At 47.9% G+C, this 23,112-nt stretch overlaps 1 protein-coding gene across 2 annotated transcripts; it reads right to left on the minus strand.

Moving 5' to 3' along the window:
• Positions 1-4,810: 4,810 nt before the first annotated feature.
• Positions 4,811-17,424, minus strand: HSPB8 (heat shock protein family B (small) member 8). Of its 2 annotated transcripts, XM_032782091.2 has the most exons (4): positions 17,161-17,424; positions 16,442-16,835; positions 10,654-10,717; positions 4,811-6,075 (listed from the first exon to the last, which is right to left on the minus strand). In XM_032782091.2, the coding sequence occupies exons 2-4, from the start codon at positions 16,824-16,826 to the stop codon at positions 5,916-5,918; spliced, it is 609 nt and encodes a 202-aa protein (XP_032637982.1). In that variant the 5' UTR covers positions 16,827-16,835; positions 17,161-17,424; the 3' UTR covers positions 4,811-5,915. The 2 variants fall into 2 exon arrangements, with proteins under 2 accessions (XP_032637982.1, XP_032637981.1); XM_032782090.2 differs by having other exon boundaries at positions 16,442-17,423.
• Positions 17,425-23,112: the final 5,688 nt, after the last annotated feature.

Below are 23,112 nucleotides of genomic sequence, written 5' to 3' on the forward strand. Positions count from 1 at the left end.
AGCCAATTCCTTATAAAGTCTTATTAACCTATCTTGCATGGTGCTTCAGTCTCCTTAGAGCTTATTATAAAAGGTCTCAAGAGTCCAGCATAAATCATTTGCCAAAACTACAGCCAGATAATTAGCTGCACTTGTTTCATCCACAGGAGCTCTCTATCGGGAACTTGAGGAGCAAGAAGATCCAGGAGTCTGGAGGATTTGGTCAGCTGGCAAGAAGAAGACTGTTCTGCTGGTAACAGCAAGTTGCTGCCACTCACAACCCAGAGGCTGATTTTGCATGATAGAGTGGAGCAATGTTTCATATCTCTATCAGGATAATAGAAAAGGACTTTTTCTGATGTAAAGATGAACCAGCTTGATTGAGAGAAAAGATTAGAGAGAGCCATTATCAGACAGCTGCAAAATGATCTTCAGATTTAAGAGATGCCAGAGGGTTGATTGCTTTGCTGCCCTGACTTTCAGCTTGGTGCAGAAAGGTCACCTTGAGTCATAATAGTTTGAGCCACTGGCCCATGAGTGTTCCTCAGCCCAAACCGGATGTCCTCTAGCTCGCAGCTTGGAGCTCAATTTGTATGGACTATTCATTCAGTCCATGGTATCTGGTGAGACTCCCACCCAGAGTGGTATTTCAAGCTCTGTGTGTGTGTGTGTGTGCGCATGCATGCGCGCATGTGTGAGAGAGAGGGACACTTTTTCCAATGGGAAGTAAACTACCAACTTTAAAGCCACCACTGTCGTATGAATTTTGATGAAATGTATGTGCCCAAACAGTCAAAGGTGTTAACATGACCCTGTTCCTGTCCAGCAGTTTTAACCAAAGTTGAGGGGGGATTGGTATACAGAGACTTCAGCCTGCTTAGTACCATGGCAAACACAGAATTCAACACCCTTTTATTAAAGATACAGAAGAAAAAGGAAAAACAGTTAAATCCTTTGCAATGTAAAATATTAAAGAAGCCTTTCATTTTCACGCTCTCCCTTATTTCCTTTCCCTTTTGCTGTAGCGAGTTTTTAGACAGAGGCTTCCCTGTTTGACAGTCTCTCAGATGGTATTAAACTTGATAAGTGTTGTCCTTTTCGGGGGGCAGGGGAAAGAGAAGAAACATGAGTTGAGATGGGCTGGAGCTGTTGTTATTGCTCGGGTTGGTAAAGTCTGATCCTGTTTCCTAGAAGCTAAAAGAAGACAAATACGCACAAAAGGGGAGAGAAAACAAGAGCAAACACAGAAAATGCAGCTTCTGCCTCTGGTGTTGACTCTCACTTGTGTAGCAGGTATCGGCTTGTCACAGTCCTGGAATTATATCAGGAGGCCTTTTTGTTTGAACCAATTCAGTCCCGCTCCCTTTTACACCTTCCTCCATCAATATTTGTTGTAGGTTATTGTGACATGTTATGAACTTGCCTTCACTTTTCACAGCCAAGCTCGCAATGAGGGTAAATATGTAGGCCCAATACCAGCTTAGCCTCTTTCTGTTCCCTTCCTTAAAATCCCCTCTTCCGTAATGCATTCAGAAACTGCCCTCTGGTAACAGCTCAGCAGATGGTGAGTTATGATTGCAGCTATGCATTGTGCGCAGTGCTAGATCTGTATTAAGACACCCAATTATTTCTATTACCTCTTTCTCCTTCACCCTCAGTCCCCATCTGCCTGTTTGCTTCGTCTGCCTCACGTTTTATCTTTTAAGCTGCTCTTTTGGGCAGGGACTAGCCTTTCCCAGGTTTGTACAGCACCTAGCGCAATAGGACCCCAACCTGCCTGAGGTCTCTTGGCCCTACTGCCATACAAAGGGTTAACTCTCATACTAGCTGCATGGTCTACACAAAACATGAGGTGCAGCTGCAGCCATAGCTCTTAATCAGCAAGTCTTGCTGGAATGTGCTGTCTCTTGCTGCCCTAAGGGCCAATCCCAGCCCCTTTAAAGTCAATGACAGCGTGATTGACAGCTGTGGGAGCTCCATCAGGCCCTCCGTCAGGAAAAAATAACATGGCCTGGGGAAGCTTGGCAGGATTTCCTTGCTTCTATCTGTTCTCCCCCTTCCCTCCCCTCTCAAAAAATTCTTTCCAGCAGGGTTAGCAGCAAAAAGAAGCCTAGATCAATACTTTTGTTTAGCTAAGCCGGCCACTTGCTGCAGAATGACCTTGTACCCAGCTCTCATTGTAAATATCACCCAGAACATTCCATGACTCAGGCGCTTTCTCTCTCTCTCTTTCTCTCTCTCTCTTTTTTTTTTAAGGAACCCATCGGGTCAACAGCCTAGTTTTCAAGTTAGCTCTCGATGGGCGGGAGCTTGCCTGCATTTGCTAAGCAAGGCAGCAGGATTCAGTGTGCCGGCATGAAGAGACTGGGAGCTCACAAGGTAAATCGTACTGGATCCCGTGATTCATCCAAGGCTGTAATCATTTGTATTTTGTTTCCAGGCTCACGTGAAATAGTCTCCATATATCACTGTCCAGCCGAACATACGTGGCTGGTTGCAGTAAGTCCTTTGATCCTATGGAAACTAAAGGAGAAATTCTCCCTAAACCAAGAGCAGGTGCATGTTCCAAGGGGCTTAAGGAGATGGTGCTACTCCCTTTGAAAGATGTTCTGTTGCTCCCCACCCTTGCCCAGCTCAGTAGTTCCAGCAATGGCTCTGAAAGGAACTGAAGGCAGGAGAGGGTCTGCAGAAACATCACTGACTGAGCCTAGAGTTAGATCCTGCCTAAGCTACAAATAGAGCCCTGTCCTCATACCAGCTCATGCCTCTCCTGGCTGACCCCGTGATAATGCAGACAATGGAGGTGTGTCCAGCTTTTGCCTCAGCACCTCCCTGTGTATCTGCAGAGCTGTGTTTGTAATAGTGCATTCTGGGAAACTCTAGGAAGCTATCCACTACTGTCTGCGATAGGAGAGCCCATCCAGGGAGGGCGGCTGGCCATGATACCACAGGGAAGAAGCCACAGCCCAGGGAAGGTCAGCTTTGTTGGTGGCTATCACAATTTAGGGGCCAAGACTTTCCGAAGACGCTAATAGTTCTGGCTACTCACCTTGCAAGGGCCTTATGTTCAGAGACTGAGTGCTTGGGTCCATCTGAAATCCAGGCCCCTTTAAGGTACCTCCCGGTGAGCACCTAAGAACAAGTCACTTTCGAAAAATCTTAGCTCTGAGTTCTAACCACATCTGCCCCCTCTGCGGGCCCAGCCTGTAGTTCCAAACAAAGCATAGTTTACCTGCCAGCGCCTCACGGAGAAGTGAAGATCCACTCCCTAAGGGCAACTTCTGGGTGCATCCGTCCTCAGGAGCAGTGGGGCTGGACAACGCTTGGCTCAGCCTAGTTTCCAGGAGATGATAAACAACAGGATCTGTCTTGCTAGGTGGACTTCTGGTTCTGCTGTCAAGCCATTCAATCACTTCACCCAACCCACCCACCTGGTCCCTTATACAGAGTGTGAGGAGTTGGGCCTTCCCTTCCTCAGAGCTGGCTCTACCTTCTCCTAAGCAGCTTTACACTGAGGATGCATAGCTGTGGCCCTGCTTATGGGAAAGGGGGTTAACTCTTTCCCCACCAGTTGAGGGACAGGCTCTGTGCAGCCCATCACACTGTCTCAGTAGGCGATAGATTCCTGCTCATAGAAAGACCCCAGCACCACCTGGGGCAAGGCATGCTGGGATTTCCTGCTGCACCCAGAACAGAGAGGATTCAGGAACGTGGTTGCGGGGGGGTTCTGTCCATATTGGCAAACTCCAGTGGTGAGACCTGCTTACAGCAAGAGGGACACATATCAGCCGTGGCTGCTGCCATGGTTAACTGTCATAGTTTCCACCCAAGTATTAACTATTTTGTCTGAGGACATCACTCATGCCACTAACTAGTTGCAATTTGTTTACGAGTTCTAGTAGGAACAGGGCCTTGTACTGATAAGAAGTGCGCCGGATGGGAATGTCTTAACTGAAGAACATTCAGCATAGTTGTTATGGGGAAAATTATTTTGCCAGTAAACACTCCCATTTTGCAGCATTGTAGTATGCACGAGGGAGACACTGGGACCATTAAAACCCCCTAACAGTAGAGCTTGTTGAAAATCAGAGTTTCTAGCACGTGGAAGATTCTGATATTTTGAAATTTCTTTTTGTCCAGAATCAGGATGAAAAGTAAAAATATCAACATTTTTCATGGAATGGAAAGTTCTGAAACACTTCAATTCAGAAGTGTCCAAACGTTACAGTTCGTGGAACCAAACTGAAGTGTTTTGTTTCTACTGGATTCAACATTAATCTGTGTCTTTCTGAGCTGCCGCAGTGCCCTATGACAGTTGTTGTCTCCTCTATGGGCCAGGTTCCCTGGCTGGACTGCATCTCCCATGATATATTATGATCATGTGACTCCCATGATGCACTGCAGCAGTTCAACCAGAGGGGAGATTATGGTGCATCACTAGATGTACAGTTCAGCTGGGAGCTCGGCCCACAGAGGCAAATGGAAGCAGGAGTCTATAACTCCCACTGGGCACTGTGGCAGCTCAGACAGACAGATGAATGTCAAACCGATGCAAAAAGTAATATTGTGTTTGTTTTCCTGGCAGTGTATAAAAAAAAATGTCAGCAACACATATATGATCCCCATGGAAATTTTTGATTTTGCAAAAACTGCATTTTCCAGCCAAAAAAAAAGTATCATTGCAAAATTCTCAACCAGCTAAACCTAACTTACCTCCTGTCCCACCCCACAACTCCCACCATGAAACTCTCCTCTTTTGGAGACTCGGCTTTCTGCCCTCCCCCAAACCAATCAAATCCTAGTTGGTTTCTGGAAAGACAAACACAACAGCTAAGAATGTCAACTAGTTTTATTCATCAAGTTTGTCCAATAAAAGCACAAATCCTCTTTGGAAAAAAGGTTCCAAACATGCACACAATTTACATTTTGAAATATGTCAGATCTGTCAGTTTGTCTGTCTATGAAGCAACAACATCTTTCCATGGCTAGTGCAGATGCTGGCAAGAGGCTGTTTAAAGAGCAGTTGTTCAAATAAGGACAAAGAAAAAGACGCACAATTGGTATGACTACAGAGTTGCATTTGAATTGAAGAGGAGAAAAGATTTTTGATATTGTCATAAATATTCCATCTCTAACATATAGCAAAATAATAATAAAGAAGACATCCACTTTGTTCTGTCTGATATACAGATAAACAATATTGGAGCATGTAAGACCTCTATAAAACCTTGGTGAAACTATGGGGCTGGATTGGATACTTATTGCTGAGGGGAAAGTGTCGAGAAGAGAAGTTGGAGCTATGGAGTTATCTACTCCAATTTCAATAAGACTCGCTAGGATCAGAGCCTGGGAGCAGTTTGTAAGGGGATTTCAACCACTGCTTGGACCTTGCTATGGTAAATTTTCTGCCCCATGCTGGTCAGTGGCAGCTACCGGAGAAAAATAAGTGACCAATAATAGGGAAGTGCAGTTTGGTCTAGTAATTAAGGCACTCAACTAGACGTCAAGAGGCCTGGGTTCTGTTCCTGGCTCTGCCAATGACCTTGTGTATGACTTCAGGTAAGTCACTTCGCCTCCCATCCTTCATCTGTCGCGCCTATTTTGGTTGTAAGCTCACTGGGACACAGACTGTCTACGACTGTTAGTATGTCGAGTGCCTAGCATAACAGGGCTCTGAGAACTCTTAGGCCATCTAGGTACAACCGTATGACAGAGAACAACATTAGTAATGGTACTGGAGGCTTACAGTCAACCACCTTCTCCCAGTGCAAAATCAATCTAGTGAGAACAAGAATATGTTTGTAAAATGTGAGGAAACACGACCCTTTAAGAAAATATCCAATGTACGCTTCCTTTCAGCTAACGCAATCACGCCTGGAATTGGAGAGAAATCTTTTCAGGGAGGGAGCGGGAAGAAAGGGAATGGGGAAGACACTTTAAGCACAGGTTGCTTCTTGGCTGTCCATTGGGATCTCGTTGCCATAGCTGCTGTCTCCGTACTGGCAATAGGGAGGGATCTGTGGAGCTTCAATGATCAGCAGACCCTCTGGCGATAAGGAAGCAAAAACTGTGACAGGATCCACCTCATATGGAAGTCTGAAAAGAGGAATGGAAAATTATGGGGCTGCCAATCACTCTTCTTCAGTGTCCACTACATTGCTTTCCCCTGTAGTTTTTAGACAAGCACTTGCGGCTGTTACCTGTGTTGTATTTTCCAAACTGGGCTTTGTGGGCATTCCATTTTGGCATCACAGCATTCTATGCTCCTACATCATTACTGACTTGTCTGTCCTTTGTATTTTCCACTGGTAAACACTGCCTGGGAACAGCCAAAATGGCTGCTGGAGAACACAGCTGCTCCACAGAAAAGCAGATGCAAGTCTCTCAATGAATTGACTCTTAACCATAGACAGATAGTTCAGTTGTAGGGAACATCAAGTCAAGTAAAATGTCTCCATTATTCAAGGTTAACAAATATTGTGGCAGGCTCACTTTTCCTAATAAACAGCAATTAAATATGGTGGGGCACATTTGAGTTATTGAGCTGTATATTTTTCTTGACAATCTATCTTTATATTATATTGCATGCACCAGTGGAAATCCACATTTGTGGAATGGGTCTAGCCAGCGTCACTTTCAGAGAATATGGTTACTAATAAATTGGGCTAAAGGCGGTTAGGAAGAATGGTCTGTGGCTAATGCTCAGGATGGGGAGTCAAGAGTCTTGGGATCCTTAGCCATCCCTGCCACAGATCTGACTGAGTCACTTAAATAGATCTCTCTGGGCCTCAGTTTCCCCATATGTGAAATGGTATTGATAGTATTTACATACATCCTGGGCTCTTATGAGGCTAGATTGATTAATGTTTGTAAAGAGAACCCAAGATGGAAAAACCATATAGGGATGTACAAAGAATTATTAAATTAATAAACCTCAAGCAGACCCAGACACTTATTTACCTGCACGGAGAATTGGTAATGCCTTGTATTATTCACTATTAGTACTGTGCCTGTTCTGTGGATGTTTAAAGACCTCTCTTAGCCTCTCTTTTCACTATAAGCCTCCCTGTTTAATCTCCCCTGCAGACATGTTTGACTGGACGCCACTCACAGTTTATGCAGCTTGAGCTTCTGCAAAGCACAAGTAAATCATCTTTATATCACAGCCTGAGTCATGGCCAAAACAAAACAAAAAAAACCCAACATGCCCAAATAAGGAGCCTCTCTGACTGGTTACTAAACGTGCCTGGGCTGAGTGGCGTAAATCTGCTTTCATACTGTTGTCTCCAATGTTACCCAACCAGTTTGTACTCAGACAGACAGGCTTGCTTGCATTTAGCATCTGGCAGAGAAGCCTCTGTGCAAAGTTTGGTTCGATTTTGATTTCCAAAGAACTCCATCATTCTGAACTCTGCGGATTGGACCCTCACTTGCTCTGCAGCATGGCTCACCATTTGCGCCATCCATTGTGACTGGTAAACTCTGGCACTCACTGTGCACTGGTTTAAAGGAGGGAGCAAGGTGCACGACAATGGTAATTGGGCCCTGGGTGTCTAGTTTTGAGGGCTTGGCAAGGGAATGGCCACAGAGCCACAAACCTAAATCCACTCTGACCAGGGAACACGTGTCCCCCAAAGGCTGTTACAGCCCACGGACACTGCTAGTGGCAGGAGTGCAGCCACTCCCTGTGACACTCCTGTGTTGGGGGGGGGAAATCCTGCCTCCACAGCCCCACTCAGCTGCTTTGCTCCTTGTCCGTTTACTCAAGCTTAGCACTGGCCGGGCAGCACTTGGCTCCGTATGCACCAACACACTGACTGCTGGGCTGGTAGCAAGGGGCCCGAGTTCGATCTCACGCAGGTAACTCTGCTGACATCAGAGCTTTTACTCCTGACTTATACCAGTGCAAGTGACAGCAGACTCAGACCCAAGGTGTCACCTCTGGCATCATGCTGCAGAAGACAGGAAAGTGGGGTGGCGGGGGAGGGGGAGGCTGTTCCATCACAGCTGCATACACAGAGAGGAGGTCTGGTAAGGTGATTCTGAGATTTGAGGGCAGAAATAACTTTTTTTTTTTTTTTTTTTTTTTTTTAAGAGCTGGAGGGGGGAAACTAGTATCCGAGCACAAGAGGATCTCATTTCACTGATGGCCACACTGACCAGCCTGACCCATTTGCATTATCCTAAAAAAGCTCCTCCTGTTACCAGTTTTTATCAGATAGTTTCACCAGGCAATAAGTAGGGGCCTTTTAAAGGAAAGGTCAACGGACCTGTTACCTCTCACTTGTTGTTAAACAAATGCCGTGGCTCCATTGAAAAGTGCAATGCAAGTCACCCAGGGCCTTGGTCCCAGTCCAGCCAAGCACCTGAGCACATGCCTAACTTCAAACAGGAGCTGTTCCACTGACCACTATTTAAATTATAAACATTCCTAAGTGTTTTCCTGGCCTGGGGCCTTCATTTCCCTTTTTACTGTCTTTTAAAGAGTGAGCAATTTTTGTGAGTTAAAAAAAAATATTGAATGACTATTTTTTTTTTTGTGGCTGAGTATTTTTTCCTGATAGTTTTGACTTCTCCTGTCCTTCTGGTTGCAGGTTGTGACATAATTGCTTTGCTCCCCCGCTTCTCTTTATTTCCCCTAATATGATCATTCCAGCCAGTTCCAAAAAATATAGTCACAATAATCGTAGTTAAGATTATGGCTGGGTAAGTGTTAAGAAGAGATCTTTTGTTTTGCCTTAGTCATGAAATATTTATAAGCAGCACGAGCTAATGAGACATTCGCCTTGTGTTACAGATCCACCACGGGACTTGATCAGCCACAGCCAGGAATATCACAGGAAATAAATCTGTCAAGTCCTGCTGTGAGCTGAAAACGCCCAGCTTCTGTAACCCTGCTCATTTGTCCAGCCTTGTTCCCCTCCAACCTGCCCTGTCCAGCTTTGGCTTTCCTGGTAATGGAAAGGATATTTGCAAAACATGTTGTGACATCCAGGTCTAGCCCTGTCTATATTTTACGGAAGCTTAAAGTTAAATGTATGGATTACGGTAAAACAGTGACACCCCAGCCACAACATGCGCCTTCGTGGTGGAAAGAAACTATAAGGCAGTAGAATTAGAGCTTGGAATTGTCGAATGTTTGTTGATTTCTAACACTGGGCCCTGCTATAGAGCATTTTGCCTATAGACTTTAAAGTGGATTTCAAAGCTGGGTAAGGCATTAGTCCTGTTTCGCAGATGGGGAAACTGAGGCACAGAGCGGTTTAAGTGACACAGCAGGTCAATGACAGGAACGGGAATAGAACCTAGGTCTCCTGACACTCAAGATTAATACAAATTCAGTTTCCCCATCAACAGGCGTTTCCTTGAAATAGACACAAGTTTGCAATCAGATTTAACCTGCTCTGAAGCAGAGGAAAATTTGGAGCTGGATTTTGATTTGACCTGTTCTCTAGAAGTCAGCAGTGAATTTTGGGAGCGTTTGGGTCTGGGGGTTTGTTTGGAATGACATTTAGCCTCACTCCTGACTCAAAGGGACTGCCTCCAGGGGTAAGAGAGGAATTTGTCATCTTTGGCTTCTTTTCTTGCCTGTTTTCTCATGGGCACCTGTTCAGTAGGAGCTGGATGGAGATACACCAGGTGGAAATACCTTTCCCTGCCATTATCAGGCTGGGCTGAATTTGAACTGGTGAGAGGCAAGAGTGTTGCCATCAGCTGTGCAGTCTTGTGGCTTTAAATTTCAGAGAGTTCTGGAGTGTGAATCATTTTCACAGTGTACGTACTAGGGACTTATGTGGGTTTTTTTTTTTTTTTTGTTATTATTACTCACGTACTCATAAATAGTTCAAAAATATATTGTGGAGTCATTGGTCCAAATTCACTCATGATGTAACTCCACTGAAGTCAATACGATTACACAAGGGTGAGCTTGGCCCCCACAATCCCTTGTGCCAACACAGACTTGGGCTTGTAATAACAAACCCTGAAGGAATGTGGTTTGCGGCAGGGAATTCAACACTTTTCAAACACATCTCACTGATTTATGTTTCCCACCGAGCTGTGCAAGCAATCAGACTTTATGGCTGTGGTTTTCAAAGCTGTCCAGGGGCTTTAGATACACAACTATTCATTTCAGTGGGAATGCGGACTCCAAATCACCGAGGCAGCCTTGAAAAATCTCAGCCCATGGAGTCAATGCTGGGGGGTCCTGCTGAAGGGGATGCAGCTGATGGCTTCTTGCAGGGCTGACCTCTGTATTAGGGAGTAGTTTCAGCATTGGTCTCAGTATTACATTCAGGTTCAGTAATTGACTCCAATACATGCACTTGCAGGCCACCCTTTCAAGCTAGTGAGGTTACCAGTTTCCCCAGCAGTACACGCCTAGTAACAGGACTTTCGCATCCATATCAGCCTCAGGGGCACAATCTGCCCATGGGCCTATCCCATTATAATCAATGGGACCCAGATCATCTGAGAGCAGAACCTGGCCGTTGGTGGATCACAGGGAGCTGAGGGAGAGCAGCTTGATTGCTTGCTCAGAAAATCATTTCATGCTCTCAGAAATAAGAGACTCATCATCACTCCTAAGCCCTGGTCTCCTCTGTGGAGTGAGAGCCCTGTGTGGGCAAGCCACATAAGAAATAACTGAGAAACCACGGTGTATATTATACATACTGGATTTTCTTGGTGAAGTTCTTGGAGACTATTCCTCCTTCTTCTTGTTGCTCTTCATGTTTGCCTGGAGGGGACAGGAACACACAACAACAGTGTCTCAGACTGGCTGTTTTACCAACATGCAAAAAAGTTCTACTCAGATTCTCCTCCCCTGCCCCATGTTCAAATCTCCCTTCACAGTTTGACCCAGCAAAGCTCTTGCTTCTGCAAGAGCCTCCTAAAAGAAAAATAACATGAGGAGAAGCTGATGGTAAAGGAACCTGCAGTACTAAGCCCAAAATTTAACAGCAAACAGGCACCATGGGAGAAGGGACCCTGACTTCTGCATCTAGGTTAGTGGGCCTAATTCTGCTGTCCCTTACGCCAATGTAACTACATTGGCTTCAGTGGAGTTGTTCCTGATTTACACCAACGTGAGAAGATACTCAGGCCCAGGTTCTCAGTGTTGAGCCGTAAGCAGGTGTCATGGGCTCAAGACTGCTCGACCCTTTTCATAATGCTAAATGGGAGAGGATCCTAGCCAGATGGGATGGAGGTTCTAGGGAGACGGGGAGGTATGGAGGAGGTTGAGGAGCACTGCTCTAAGACAACCTTTGCTGAAAGCCTAATCTTATTAGAGCCAAAAGCATGTGGACGATCCAGGTTCTGGATGGGGCAAATACAGAAAAACCTGGTCTCACCTCTATGTACTACAGGTCCAAAACAGGAATAGGCTAACTGGGCTGTGCTTGCGGAGGCCCTGTTCCTGTAACATTAAAGGCAATGGGAGCTTTGCTATTAGGCTTCAACAAGCCCTGCAATGTCCCCGATCCAAAGGTCTCAGTGTCCTAGAATGATCAGAGCAAATCAAAGGTTGTGTAGTGAGAAGGAATGGAGGTGGTGGGCGGCGACACAAATTGTGGGTTAAAGAAGATCCTTAGAATGAAGGGTAGCAAGGTGTTTGCATAGCAGAATGAGACTGTTTGAACAGCTGGAGGTTGGGACAGATCAATAAAACAACTAGGATAATCTATTTAGAATTCACAGGCAAGAGAGTTTAAATAACTTGAAGCGTTGACAGGTGAGGCCTTGGTGGGTTCTGGTTTGCTGACACTGCTGGTTGCTTCGTATTGCTGTAATGAGCACAGAGCCCCAGACAATGGGGACAGTTCCAGGCTAGCTTTGCGGAAGCACTTGAACATTTTAATGCATGTCAGAATGGATGCAGATCCCACAGCAGCTGAAGCACATCCTGTACCACCACCTATGCCCAAATTATCAGCCCTAGAGAGTCTCCTACCCAGCGTTATGGAAAATGGTCATGAATCCAAGGGTGATACAGTGTGGGAGACTTAGAGAAGTAGCAGTAGCCGAAGAAGTGAGGCTACATCTTGTGGAGGACTGTGACAGTCCACACCTCCACCTTCTTCTATTTCAAATCCTTCCTTAAAGGTAATCTCCTCCAAAAGGCCTTTGACCCCAGTTCCCTAACCTTCCAGCAAGTTGAGTATGCCAGTACATGTGATTATGTCTCCCTCTACCGGGTGGTCCTAGAAACTCTAGAGCAGGCAGCTTCTTTCTCTGCTCTTCCAGGTCTTCCTCCTGACCAGGCTCTCCTTTAGCTGGTGGAGCTCCCCTTGCAGCCCAAGTGGTGAAGACCTGTGTTTTGGGTGCTGAAGGCATGGAATGACCATGGGAAAGCTATCTGTATGTGGCCATGGTATGCTATACTAGCATAAAAATTGAATGAAACCTAGAATTAACAAGGTGAGCTGAACTTCCCTTCTCACTCAGTCATCCTGGTTTTGCCAACCCTGCGTGTTTAAAAATCCCCACACACACCCAAATCATGGCATTGGCTTAACAATCATTGAAAAAAAATGCTTTCTGAGCCTTTAGGGTCACACTTGGGCCACATTTCCACACTTCACAGCCAGGAGGGCTAGACAGTTACTTTTATTGTGTAATGACAGCTGAGACTCTCACCTGATCCCATGCCTCCAGGAGCTGGGGCTTTAAGAAAAATCACTAAGTAGCACGAGACTCTCAATAAAGTTTCATGAGGTGGTCACACTGTTGCCCTCGTATTTGTCTGGAAAGTATCTGGCACACTTTGGGTGCTCCTTAGCTATTAATAATGGACAGATAAGCACCCTCTGCTACATAATGCTCAATAGTCTAATTTAGCAACTACAGGGTTAAATTCCAGAATGTAGTGCACGCTTAATTGGAACATTCTGTGTCAGAGACCAGTGCTAAGGGTGAAACCTAATTGCTGCTTGTTCTGGGACAATGTATCTAAGTAAACCTAGGGCCTATCTCCAAAGCAACAGAATGGCAGAAAAGCCTGGGCCTTGTTTCTGTGTTTAAATGCAAGTTTAAAATCCAAGTGGATGCTCTGTGAGTCTTCATTTCCTGGCAGATGGATAGATCAGAGGCCTCTGGTAAATATACTACCATATAGATGTGGAATAATAATCAAATTGGCCTGATTGCGATCTCACATCTGCATAAATCAGAATAACGCTAGGGTGGCAGCATCCAGCCAGCGTCCAGAATGGAGCTGGATGAAATGCTTCAGATGGACAAAAAACTCTCTTCGTTGAAAGATACAGACACCTAAACATTTTGTGAATGTGTGTAGAATTCGCTGTTTCAGTCACTCTTTCCCCCAGTTCTGAAAAAATCAAAATATTTGGTTCAGCCATTGTCTATAGCAAATGTTTGGATTATTTTTTAAATTTGAAATGATTTTTTCTTTCAAATTTTACTTGATTATTGTTTTAAATGTACAAAAATCCAAAAATAAAACAGAACATTTAGTTTGGCCCAAAATGATTCTCCATCCCCACCCCCACCCCTACTTTTTCAGTTTGGGCAGTGAGCCAAAAAGAATCAGTTCTCTGCACTGCTCCAGCTAGCCCTGAATCAGCCCCCGGCTGCATCTGCTGCTGCTCCTGACCCAGTGGCAGAACTCACCATAAGCCACTAAATCTATTTATGCGGTGTGGAGTGCTTCCCCCCCAGAAAGAACCACCCCAAAGTCAAACACAGCAGGAAGAAAATGAGTTTCTAGCTGCTGCTCCTTGGTTCCCTTTAGCAGGCAGATTCCACCGTAGTGGGAGTGGATGCAACTCCCATTAACTTTACCTGCTAGAAGGAGTTACTACCGTCATATTCCATGGCGGAAGCGGCCCAAAGAGCAGGCATCAAGCACCAGACCATGTTCCCGGGGGAGGCCACTACCACCAGGCAGCTCAGACATGATCAGTTCCCAAACACAAGGAGGAGCCTTCTCCCCCAGCATGCTCCCAGAGAGGGAGACATTTTGTTTGGGTCATCCAGCCCAAAGCTTATTTGACACTTTAAAAGAGAGTGTGTCAGCCAGAATCCCACAGGTTCATCCCTGCTCTAGTGCAGAAGTCCCTTCTGCAAGGAGGAAAACCTTTCCTCGTAGTTACTCTGCTCCTGTGGCAAGATTTGGCAAGCAAGAGCTCTCTCCTGCTCTCCCTAGCCTTAATCCTGGTTATTGACACTTTTGCTGTGGTTTCCTGAAACCTTTGAATCATAGAAGTCCAAGCCTGACAAGATCCAGAAAGCTGCCATAGTCCAACCCTCTATCAGCATAAGATTTTCCCAATACTTTGCCCGCTGTAGCTTGATGGGTCATTGCGCTCCAATGGTTTTACATTGTTTTGCTGCATGACCAGTCTTGTTCCTGACACTTCAGACTGAAAGCAGATCTCTCTGGACTCCTGCCATGCCAGGAGCGGCCTGCTCCTCTTCCTTCCCTATTCCCAGCATAAGCCTCCAACTTCCTTCCCCAGGGGCTGGTGCAGTTCACCAGAGCACTTACAGCTCAGCTCTGTGAAGCAGATCCTCAGCTGGCGTAAATCAGCAGGGCTCTTTTCAAGTTAAAGGAGCGACACTGATTCACAACAGCTGAAGAGCCAGCCCTAGTTTTTTTACTTTTCTTTTCTTCTGTTCAGAGCTCTCCTTCCCCTTGGTGCTTGCTAGCAGGGTTGTGCAGAGAGAATCTCAGCAGGCCTTTTTTTTTTGTCCACTTTATGTTTTCCTGGTAACACATTATTTTTAATGCTACATTAATTGCTGGGAAATCACAATCGAATTTTTATGGCCTCCTCATTGAGCGCCAGTGAATTGGCTCCATCATCAAAGTTATTGCAGGGGATGCTAAATGAATTAACAATTAGACATCACATAAAGAAAGGTTTTTCCCCCCCTTCCCAGGTTATTTCTTTTGTTGTTTCTGCTCTGTTAACCTCTCCCTTTGTTTCCCAGTTATCTTCTGTTTCCATCACCCTTCTCTAACTCAATTGCACAATGTATGTGCTCCCCCCTCCCTCAACTGTTAATCCTCCCTTATTTTAAAAACTCCACTTAACTCTTTCTGATCATCTCCATTTCCAGCCCCCTTTCTCCTCCTGTTCCTTTTGCCTGGTTGTCCTGCCCCTTTAGAACCTGTTCCTGTTTGGGGGAGGGGTGGAGAGTAGGATCACTGCAGCATTCCTGACTGCGGGTAGCTGCTGAATGCCTGAGGACACTGTAGCGAGACACTGTCCCTTTAAAGGAATTTCCCCTTGGGCCCAGAAACTCTGGAATTAACATAATTGTCGTGGGGCTCAACCCTGCCAACACTCACTACTGCCATGATTGGTGCTATTGACTTCATGGAGACGAATCACTTCAGTTTAACCCAGTGAGACTAGGTTGGCATGACAAGTGTTGCCAGAGGGTAAACAGAGAAACAGACCCAGGACTCAGTCTGTGCTCACTGTGCTCTGCCCTGGATAGAGCTACCTGCTGTGTAGGATTTCATCCTGTGTCCAGCACAGTACCAGGCAGCAAGTGTGTGCAGGTTCTTCCTGTATAGCAGTGAATGCTCTATGCTTTTCTGGGCTGAGATTTTCAAAGTTACCTATGTGCTTTGGACACTCAATTTACCAATCCTTAAGCAGCTTTGAAAATCTCACTCATTGCTTAGACTTTCACCCTATCCAGTTTAAGGAAATGAATGTCCTTGCTAATAACAACCTAGCTCTTCAAAACTGGCAGAACCTTTCAACTTCTAGGCCAGGGGTAGGCAACCTATGGCACGGGTGCCAAAGACGGCACGCGAGCTGATTTTCAGTGGCACTCACACTGCCCAGGTCCTGGCCACCAGTCCGGGGGGGCTCTGCATTATAATTTAATTTTAAAATGAAGCTTCTTAAACATTTTAAAAACTGTATTTACTTTACGTACAACAATAGTTTACTTATATATTATAGACTTATAGAAAGAGACCGTCCAAAAACGTTAAAATGTATGACTGGCACACGAAACCTTAAATTAGGGTAAATAAATGAAGACAGGGCACAGCACTTCTGCAAGGTTGCTGACCCCTGCTCTAGGCCCTGAATCTCCCCTCACACTAATGTAAATCAGGAACAACTCCATCAAAGTCCACAGAGTCCCACTGCTGTGAAACTGGAGGACGCAGAAGGAGAATCAGGCCCCTCAAGCCTGTTAACCTTTATTTCCCTCAGTCTGGATGTAGCCCCATCAGTCACATTTCACTTTCCCTGCCTCAGTGTTTGGGGTGCACATGCTGCAGGGGACCGTTCCTTTGTTAAAATAAAGCTTACATAGGATTGGCAGAAATGCCTGGAATTAGTCATTTGAACCTTAGATTTTGTAAGAGGTGTTTTTTTTCTTTTCTTTTTTAGGACCTAGATTTATTTCCATTTCTCTATGTTCCTTTTCCCCCCCTGTGCTTCCCTTCCTCTGCTCCCTGTCCCTCACTCACCTGACACTTCCACATACCCGTCCTTGGTTTTCACTGTCAGCTCCTCGGGTTTAAAGCTTTGCACGTTGACACACACTTTCCAGGGCTCCCCAGAGAAGGGAGCAGGACTCCGACCTTCAGGGTAACTGCCAAACCTGGAGCCGTATCCAGGAGGGGCCATGCCAGAGGCTCGGGCCATTCCTGATCGCAGTGGACCGGGCCAGGTACTGGTCAGCCGTGGGCGAGCCCAGTCCAGCAAGTCCGCAGTCAGGTCCCCAGAGAAGGGGCACATGCCGAAGTCATCGTCCAGGAGTCGAGAGGACAAGCCAGGCTCTCGGAATCGGTCTCGGACATTGCGGTGCCTGGGGGAGTAGTGGCAGGAAAAGGGCATCTGGCCGTCAGCCATGATTTTCTTCTAAGTCAAAAACAACACTGAGTGAGGACAAAACTGCCAGCCACGGGGAGTGTCAGTGTTTGCTTCTCTGTTCCTTAGTGCAAAGTTTCCCTTGAGAAAGTTCCCGGGATTGACTCATCCACTCACCCAAAGCAGAGAGGGGGGAACTGCTGTGCCCGGATCCTGACAGCTTATATTAGTTTATACCCGTTCCCCAAAACCGACACAATAAAAAAAAATCAGGGCTGAATCATTCAAAGATTTCAAAGGCAGGGAGAGAGGAGAGAAAACGTATCCTGTCTGAAACTCCACACAAGAGAAAGTGGGGGAGCGGAGAAAAAAATACCTTGTTGGTGAAAAATCTCTCCGACGGAGCGAGAAGCCCCCCAACTTAAGACGCTTCTTTCCTCGGTCTACCTGCTCCTTTGCCGTCTGATCCCTGGCAGGAGCTTAAATAAACATTTGTGCTCAGACTCGAGAAACTTCTCTAACATTCCAACCAGCTGGGAGCCTTCTATTTATATGGAGTTCGGGGCGGGGGGCTGTGCTTTGCAATCCTTGCCGTGTCAGCTCGGTATTTTAGAGAGGATGAAACACCCTTGGAAAATCTGTGCTGTGACAGCTGACCTCTCCCACTGGGCCGGGAATACTTACGTGGGACAGCCAAGTTTAGGCAGCTTTCCTCACTTGCCACTCCTTCTGATCTGCTCCCTCCCTAGCGCACAGCAGCCCACATGCTCCGAATAACTTCAGGGCTGACTGCATCCCCCGTCCTGTCACCATTTTAAAATACCCCCGGGCCCAAAAGCTGATCAGAGCTCTCGCTCGCCTCTCACTGTAAGGACACCTGTTAGCAGGGGCTGATTGAGCCAGGTGCCTGCAGTTTAGTGAGTGGTTCCCTTGTGGTTTCAGTGCCTGTATGGGGGTTAGTGACGATCTAGGGCTGTGTGCAAGGGGTCAGACTTTTAAAGAGGGTCCCTGTGTGGCAGAGCAGCCCACTGACTCAGCCCTGGCACGGATGCCGAGTCCCCGCTACAGTCAGGGTTAGGAGACCAGTCCCACAGCAAGTGCTTCATGGCAACTGAGAGCTAGGTTGGGCCCTGGATTAAGTCTGTTTCTCCCACAGTACCCTAACCAGCCTGCGAGTGTGTGTGTTGGGAGCCCGCCCCTGCCCCCCCCCGGTGGCTTGCCACTCCCAAAGCAGGAGGCTGTGGTGCAAACAGCATCGCCCCTCTCCCCTCTTGGCACAAATCCTCCTCCCAGGGCTGCAGCAGCATAGGGAGCGTCATGTGTCCCCCCAGAGCTTGGGGGTGGGTGGGGGGAATTGAGCCCCACTTCAGTATGCTGTCTCTGCAGCTGGCCCCTCGTATGGGTGCTGGTGTCGGGAGCACTGGAGCGGGCTCTGGGGAGGTGCATGGTGGGTAACTGAGCACTGGATAAACCGTTGCTCAGGGTCGTACCAGTTCGGGGCTGCCCCTGCTGCCCCGTGCTGAGTGTCCAAGTGCAGGGCAGCTACGGACTCTGCTCTGCCAGGCCTAGCAGGTGGCTAGGAGCTTCTAGAGCGCTGAACCCAGCCAAACAAGGGAGGTTTCTGGCTTGCCTCACCCCAGCTCCAGAACGTTAACAGATCCGGGGAGGTGCTATTTGCATCACTCACACGCCTGCCCTCCCACAGCTGCTGCGCCCAGCTGGACCTACGACGCTTCTGCTCATGATTATGGCCTATAATTACAGTATGGAGCAGGCTGAGCCAGGCAGAGTTGCACCTCCATCCCCATGGGGTGCAGGAACCATGACCGGCTCACATTGCTAGATCCTCCTTGTTCTCGCTCCTTTGAAGGCTGGCCAGACACGTTCCTGTTCCTGGGTCTGCCCCAGCCCCAGCTCCCTTTGAAGTGCATGGGAAGCCTCCCCAGGGCTTCCAGGGGCTGGGCCCACAAAGTGCTGCTTTAACTTCTGTTGAAACTGGCCTGGGATGCATTTGACCTTCACAGACCTTGTCAAAGCCCTAGCGAGTCCCAGCTGGGGCTGTCAGTAGCACAGGGGGTGTGTATGTGTCTGACTGCTCTGTGCAGGAGAATCCTGAGCATGGGCCTCTCTGGCGGGGATGGCTCTGCACAGGCTACAGAAGGGGTGACCGCCAGGGGCAGGAAAATCACCCTGCCCCTCCCTGCCATTTGGCAGCTGAATTTTATTTCAGTAGTGTCATGCATCCCCCTCCAGGCATCCGGAAAGGCATGTTGTCTCCATGCAGTTACCAAGGGCTGGCTTTCAATGCCTTTCATTTCAGAAATGAACCGAGGGCTTATAGAAGCCCAGGGATCGTGGCTGCCAGGCTGCAGGGGCAGAGGACGTCTGCGTGCTGGTACAGGGCCGGGTGAGATTATTGGCTCATAATAATAACGACTGACTTCACAATGCTTTTGCGTTGTCCTGCACTCCCCCAAAGCTTCCCCAGTTCTTTCGCTTTGCCCTGCATTCCCCCAGAGCTTCCTCAGTGCTTTTGCGTTGCCCTGCGCTCCCCCGGAGCTTCCCCTAAGCTTCCCCATTGCCCTGCACTCCCCCAGTGCTTTCGCGTTGCCCTGCACTCCTCCGGAGTTTCCCCAGTGCTTTCGCTTTGCCCTTCACTCCCCCAGAGCTTGCATGTCTCCCAGAGGTGCAGGGGAATGCCCAGCTCAACCAGAATTAGCCTGTCGTTTGAAAAAGGCCAAGGGCTCCTTACCGAGGAATTGAGGCTAGACAGGGCCAATTCGGTTGCCCAGTGCACTCTCCTGCCAATGCGGGATTCACCTGCTGTATATCCTCTAAATGGGGCTCCTTCCACTTCCCTGTGGAGACCATTCCAGAGGCTAGTCAGTGTCTAACAGATGGCATCACTTGGCCATGTTGCCTGAGATCCTGCCTCTCTTTTCTTCTGCTTCACTTCAGCCCATCATTCCACCTCTTCCCGCCCCCACCCTCTGTGTTCTCCTCCGGCTCCTGAGTCACTGGTTAGCAGACATGTCCTAGGTGGTGATGTTCAGCTCTCAGGCTGCACTCCAAATGTTACCTCAGCCGCCAGGCTAATCACAGTGCGAGGGACTCGGAGATGGTAACGAAACATGGACGAAGCAGGGCTGGGATCCAGGCGGACACTTCCCTCTGGCGCAAACTCAGTGCAGTGCAGCTCCCCACCTCGTCTCTTAGTCACCTCTAGAGCAAGAATCGAGTTTTTCGCACTCAAATCAGTCAATGGAGCGTTTCTAGAGGGGTTTAGAGAGGGAATCAGGGTGATGAGCAAAAAGGCAGAATGAAATCACAGTTCCTGACTGCCTGCTACGTGACCCCAATGAGGCACAGGTTGAACTGCTTCGCTTCTCAGGGGATTACACCAGCGTCTTCCTGGAGCAGCATCGGGGGAAGCAGGACAGCAGGGGTGTAGAATAAGGGTGTAGAATTTGAAACTGTTTCCCCATCTACCTAATGACCCCCAGGCTAGTGGGTCCATTTACTGATTGATAGGGGCCACGAGTGCCTCTCTTGGGGACAAATTTTGGCAGCCTTGCTCACACCAAGTAGTACCCGAAGCTTCTAGATAAGTTCCACTTACGACATCTGTGGTACCATACTCTGCATCAAATGGCAGGCGACAGTTACCATAGGGCTCAAAGACAGGCATGCCGCAACCAAGTTACGCTGGGCTGGTCATGAGTTGAAGATGGACAGCACCAGAATGCCACAGCAGTTACTGTACAGTGAACTTAAAGTGGGTGACTGCGTCTGAACTGATTCAAGGCCTCCCTGAAGTGTAGCCGCAATATTCACGCTGTCAGCCGGGCGTGATCAGCAACAGCCGGATCGCGCTGGGGAGCCGCAGTCAGCAAAGGGAATTACTTGCCAGGTGGCTCTTGGGGCACCGAGGCTGAGTGGTAGAGAGCAGGCGCGGATGGCAATTCCTTCCTTGGCCTCAGGCGACCCAGGCACTTCCTGCCATGCGCAGGGCGGCCTTTTCAGCCACAGCTATACTCACAGGTGTCAAGTGTCCTCTTCGGTCACCACAGAACAGCAAACAAGAAAAGTCTCGCACTCCGGGCGCTGTCCCGTGGCAATCGGTGGCACTGCCTGGGCAGGAAGGGGCTGCTTAGTGGGAGGAAGGGGATCAGAATGTGGCCCTGTGTCAAGCAATGGTTAGGCCCTAGGCTCCAACCCCACTCCATCTTTGAACACTGACAACGATGGTTATAACAGTTAATATGTTTAAGCACATGAGCAATCTGCAGCCATGTAAGTCATCCCATTGAGGTCACTGAAGTTAGGCCTCTGCTTAAGTACCTGACCGAATCGGCACCTCAGTGCCCTACTAATGTCGTGTTGTGAGAGGGAGCTGGGCGACAGCAAACTGGCTCCGATGACCTTGGCGAAGGCAGACGGATGCTGTCTGGGATGGGAAGGCATTTGGATGAAGGTGGTCTCACTACTAGGCGGGGGGAAGGCTCATGTTTGGTGGGGCGGGCACAAATCAGCTCCAGGGCTTGAAAAATCACCTTTGCTCTCCCCCTGCTCCACGTGTAACTCAGCCAGGTCGGAGATGCTGATCCTACAGCTGTAAATCTGCCTTGTACATTCCTTGGGCCAGCGCCCGCCAGCATAGGCCCTGCAGCGGTTAGTGGCAGACCTGTGAGCGATGCTAGCGCTGCTTTCCATTGCTCATCCTACCTGGATCTGGGCACCATGCTCTCTCCTTCCAACACCTACATATTCTCCATACACTTGACAGAGCTAATTATACCAATAACATCTTAATGTCCTGTGGGGTAAACGTTAATTCATTGGGTGGTCACTGTAAAACCATTAATCACAGTGAACTAACGTGCTATTAATGGGAAAATAAGTGCAGTTCCCCTGTACGTGGTGAGTTGTAGCCATGTCAGGCCCAGGATATTAGAGAGACGCTATTGAAAGCTTGTCTCTCTCACCAATAGAGGGTGGGCCAATGAAAGCTATGGCCTCGCCCACCTTGTCGCCGCAGTTCCATTGGCACTTTGAGCAGTTATTGCGTGTGTGTATCGATATGTGTCCTCTCCATCTGGAGGATGCTTTGATTTAGATCATAAAAAACATCCTGGCAACATGCTGGGGTGGGGCTGCAGGATCTCTGGAGGGCAGGCTGGAATTAAAGCAACCTTCTCTCGTTCCTACATAGCTCCAGACATTGTTCAATGGGGATGGCCTGGCCCTCTGCCTGATTCCCCTGCCGTCCAACATAGGATCAGAGAAATCCTATTGGTCCATTCAGACCATCCTCCTGCATGGGCAGAATCAAGGCTCTATGGAGGGCATAAAGGATTCAAAACTGATGCACACTCTCATAGACTCAGAATTTAAGGTCAGAAGGGACCATTATGATCTTCTAGTTTGATCTCCTGCACAACACAGGCCTCAGAACCTCATCCACCCACTCCTGTAACAAACCCCTAACCTATGTCTGAGTTATTGAAGTCCTCAACTTGTGATTTAAAGACATTTGTGTGCAGAGAATCCTCCAGCAAGTGATCCGTGCCCCATGCTGCACAGGAAGGCGAACCTCCCGCACCCTCCCCCACACCCTGGGTCTCTGCCAAGCTGCCCTGGAGGAAAATTCCTTCCCGACCCCAAATATGGTGATCGCTGAGCATGTGGGCAAGGCTCATCAGCCAGACACCCAGGAAAGAAGTCTCTCTAGTAACTCAGATCCCACCCCATCTACCATCCTATCACAAGCCATTGGGCATATTTACCACTAATAGTCAAAGACCAATTAATTGCCAAAATTAGGCTATCCCATTATAGCATCCCCTCCATAAACTTATCAAGCTGAGTCTTGAAGCTGGATATGTCTTTTGCCCCCACTGCTCCCCTCGGAAGGCTGTTTCAGAACTTCACTTCTCTGATGGTTAGAAACTTTCATCTAATGTCAAGTCTAAACTTCCTGCTGGCCAGTTTATACCACCTCCTGCTTTGATCGTGGTCACTCTCACAAGCTAAGCAGGCTGGGTCACTGTGTGGCTGGAAGCGCTAGGTATAGGGAGGTAGGTGGCACTCTTCCCTGCAGCTCTGTGAGATACCAGGGCAGCACTTGGGTCATGCGGAGGGGACTGGCTGCTTACTGGCGGGAGAGCTAAAGCTAAGGGCCCGTCCCTTTCCCTCATCAAAGTACCCATTGCACTTTTCCCAAGGGCTGGGGGGAGAGGGGGTTCACCTAAGCATCTTGATGAAAAATTCTGCTGTGGTGTTTTTCCCCCTGGAGTTTCTTGTGACTATTACTTGCTCTCTGGCTGCA

Source organism: Chelonoidis abingdonii, chromosome 22 (assembly GCF_003597395.2).
Source record: "Chelonoidis abingdonii isolate Lonesome George chromosome 22, CheloAbing_2.0, whole genome shotgun sequence".
Classification (NCBI taxonomy): Eukaryota; Metazoa; Chordata; order Testudines; family Testudinidae; genus Chelonoidis; species Chelonoidis abingdonii.

What these genes read in the sequence shown, in the direction of transcription:
- HSPB8 (XM_032782091.2), bottom strand. Translation starts at nt 16,826, where the DNA reads ATGGCTGACGGCCAGATGCCCTTTTCCTGCCACTACTCCCCCAGGCAC. An exon ending in CGGGTATGTGGAAGTGTCAG is followed by an intron (nt 10,718 to 16,441) that starts GTGAGTGAGGGA and finishes TGTCCCCTCCAG; the next exon opens with GCAAACATGAAGAGCAACAA. An exon ending in AACTTCACCAAGAAAATCCA is followed by an intron (nt 6,076 to 10,653) that starts GTATGTATAATA and finishes TCCTCTTTTCAG; the next exon opens with ACTTCCATATGAGGTGGATC.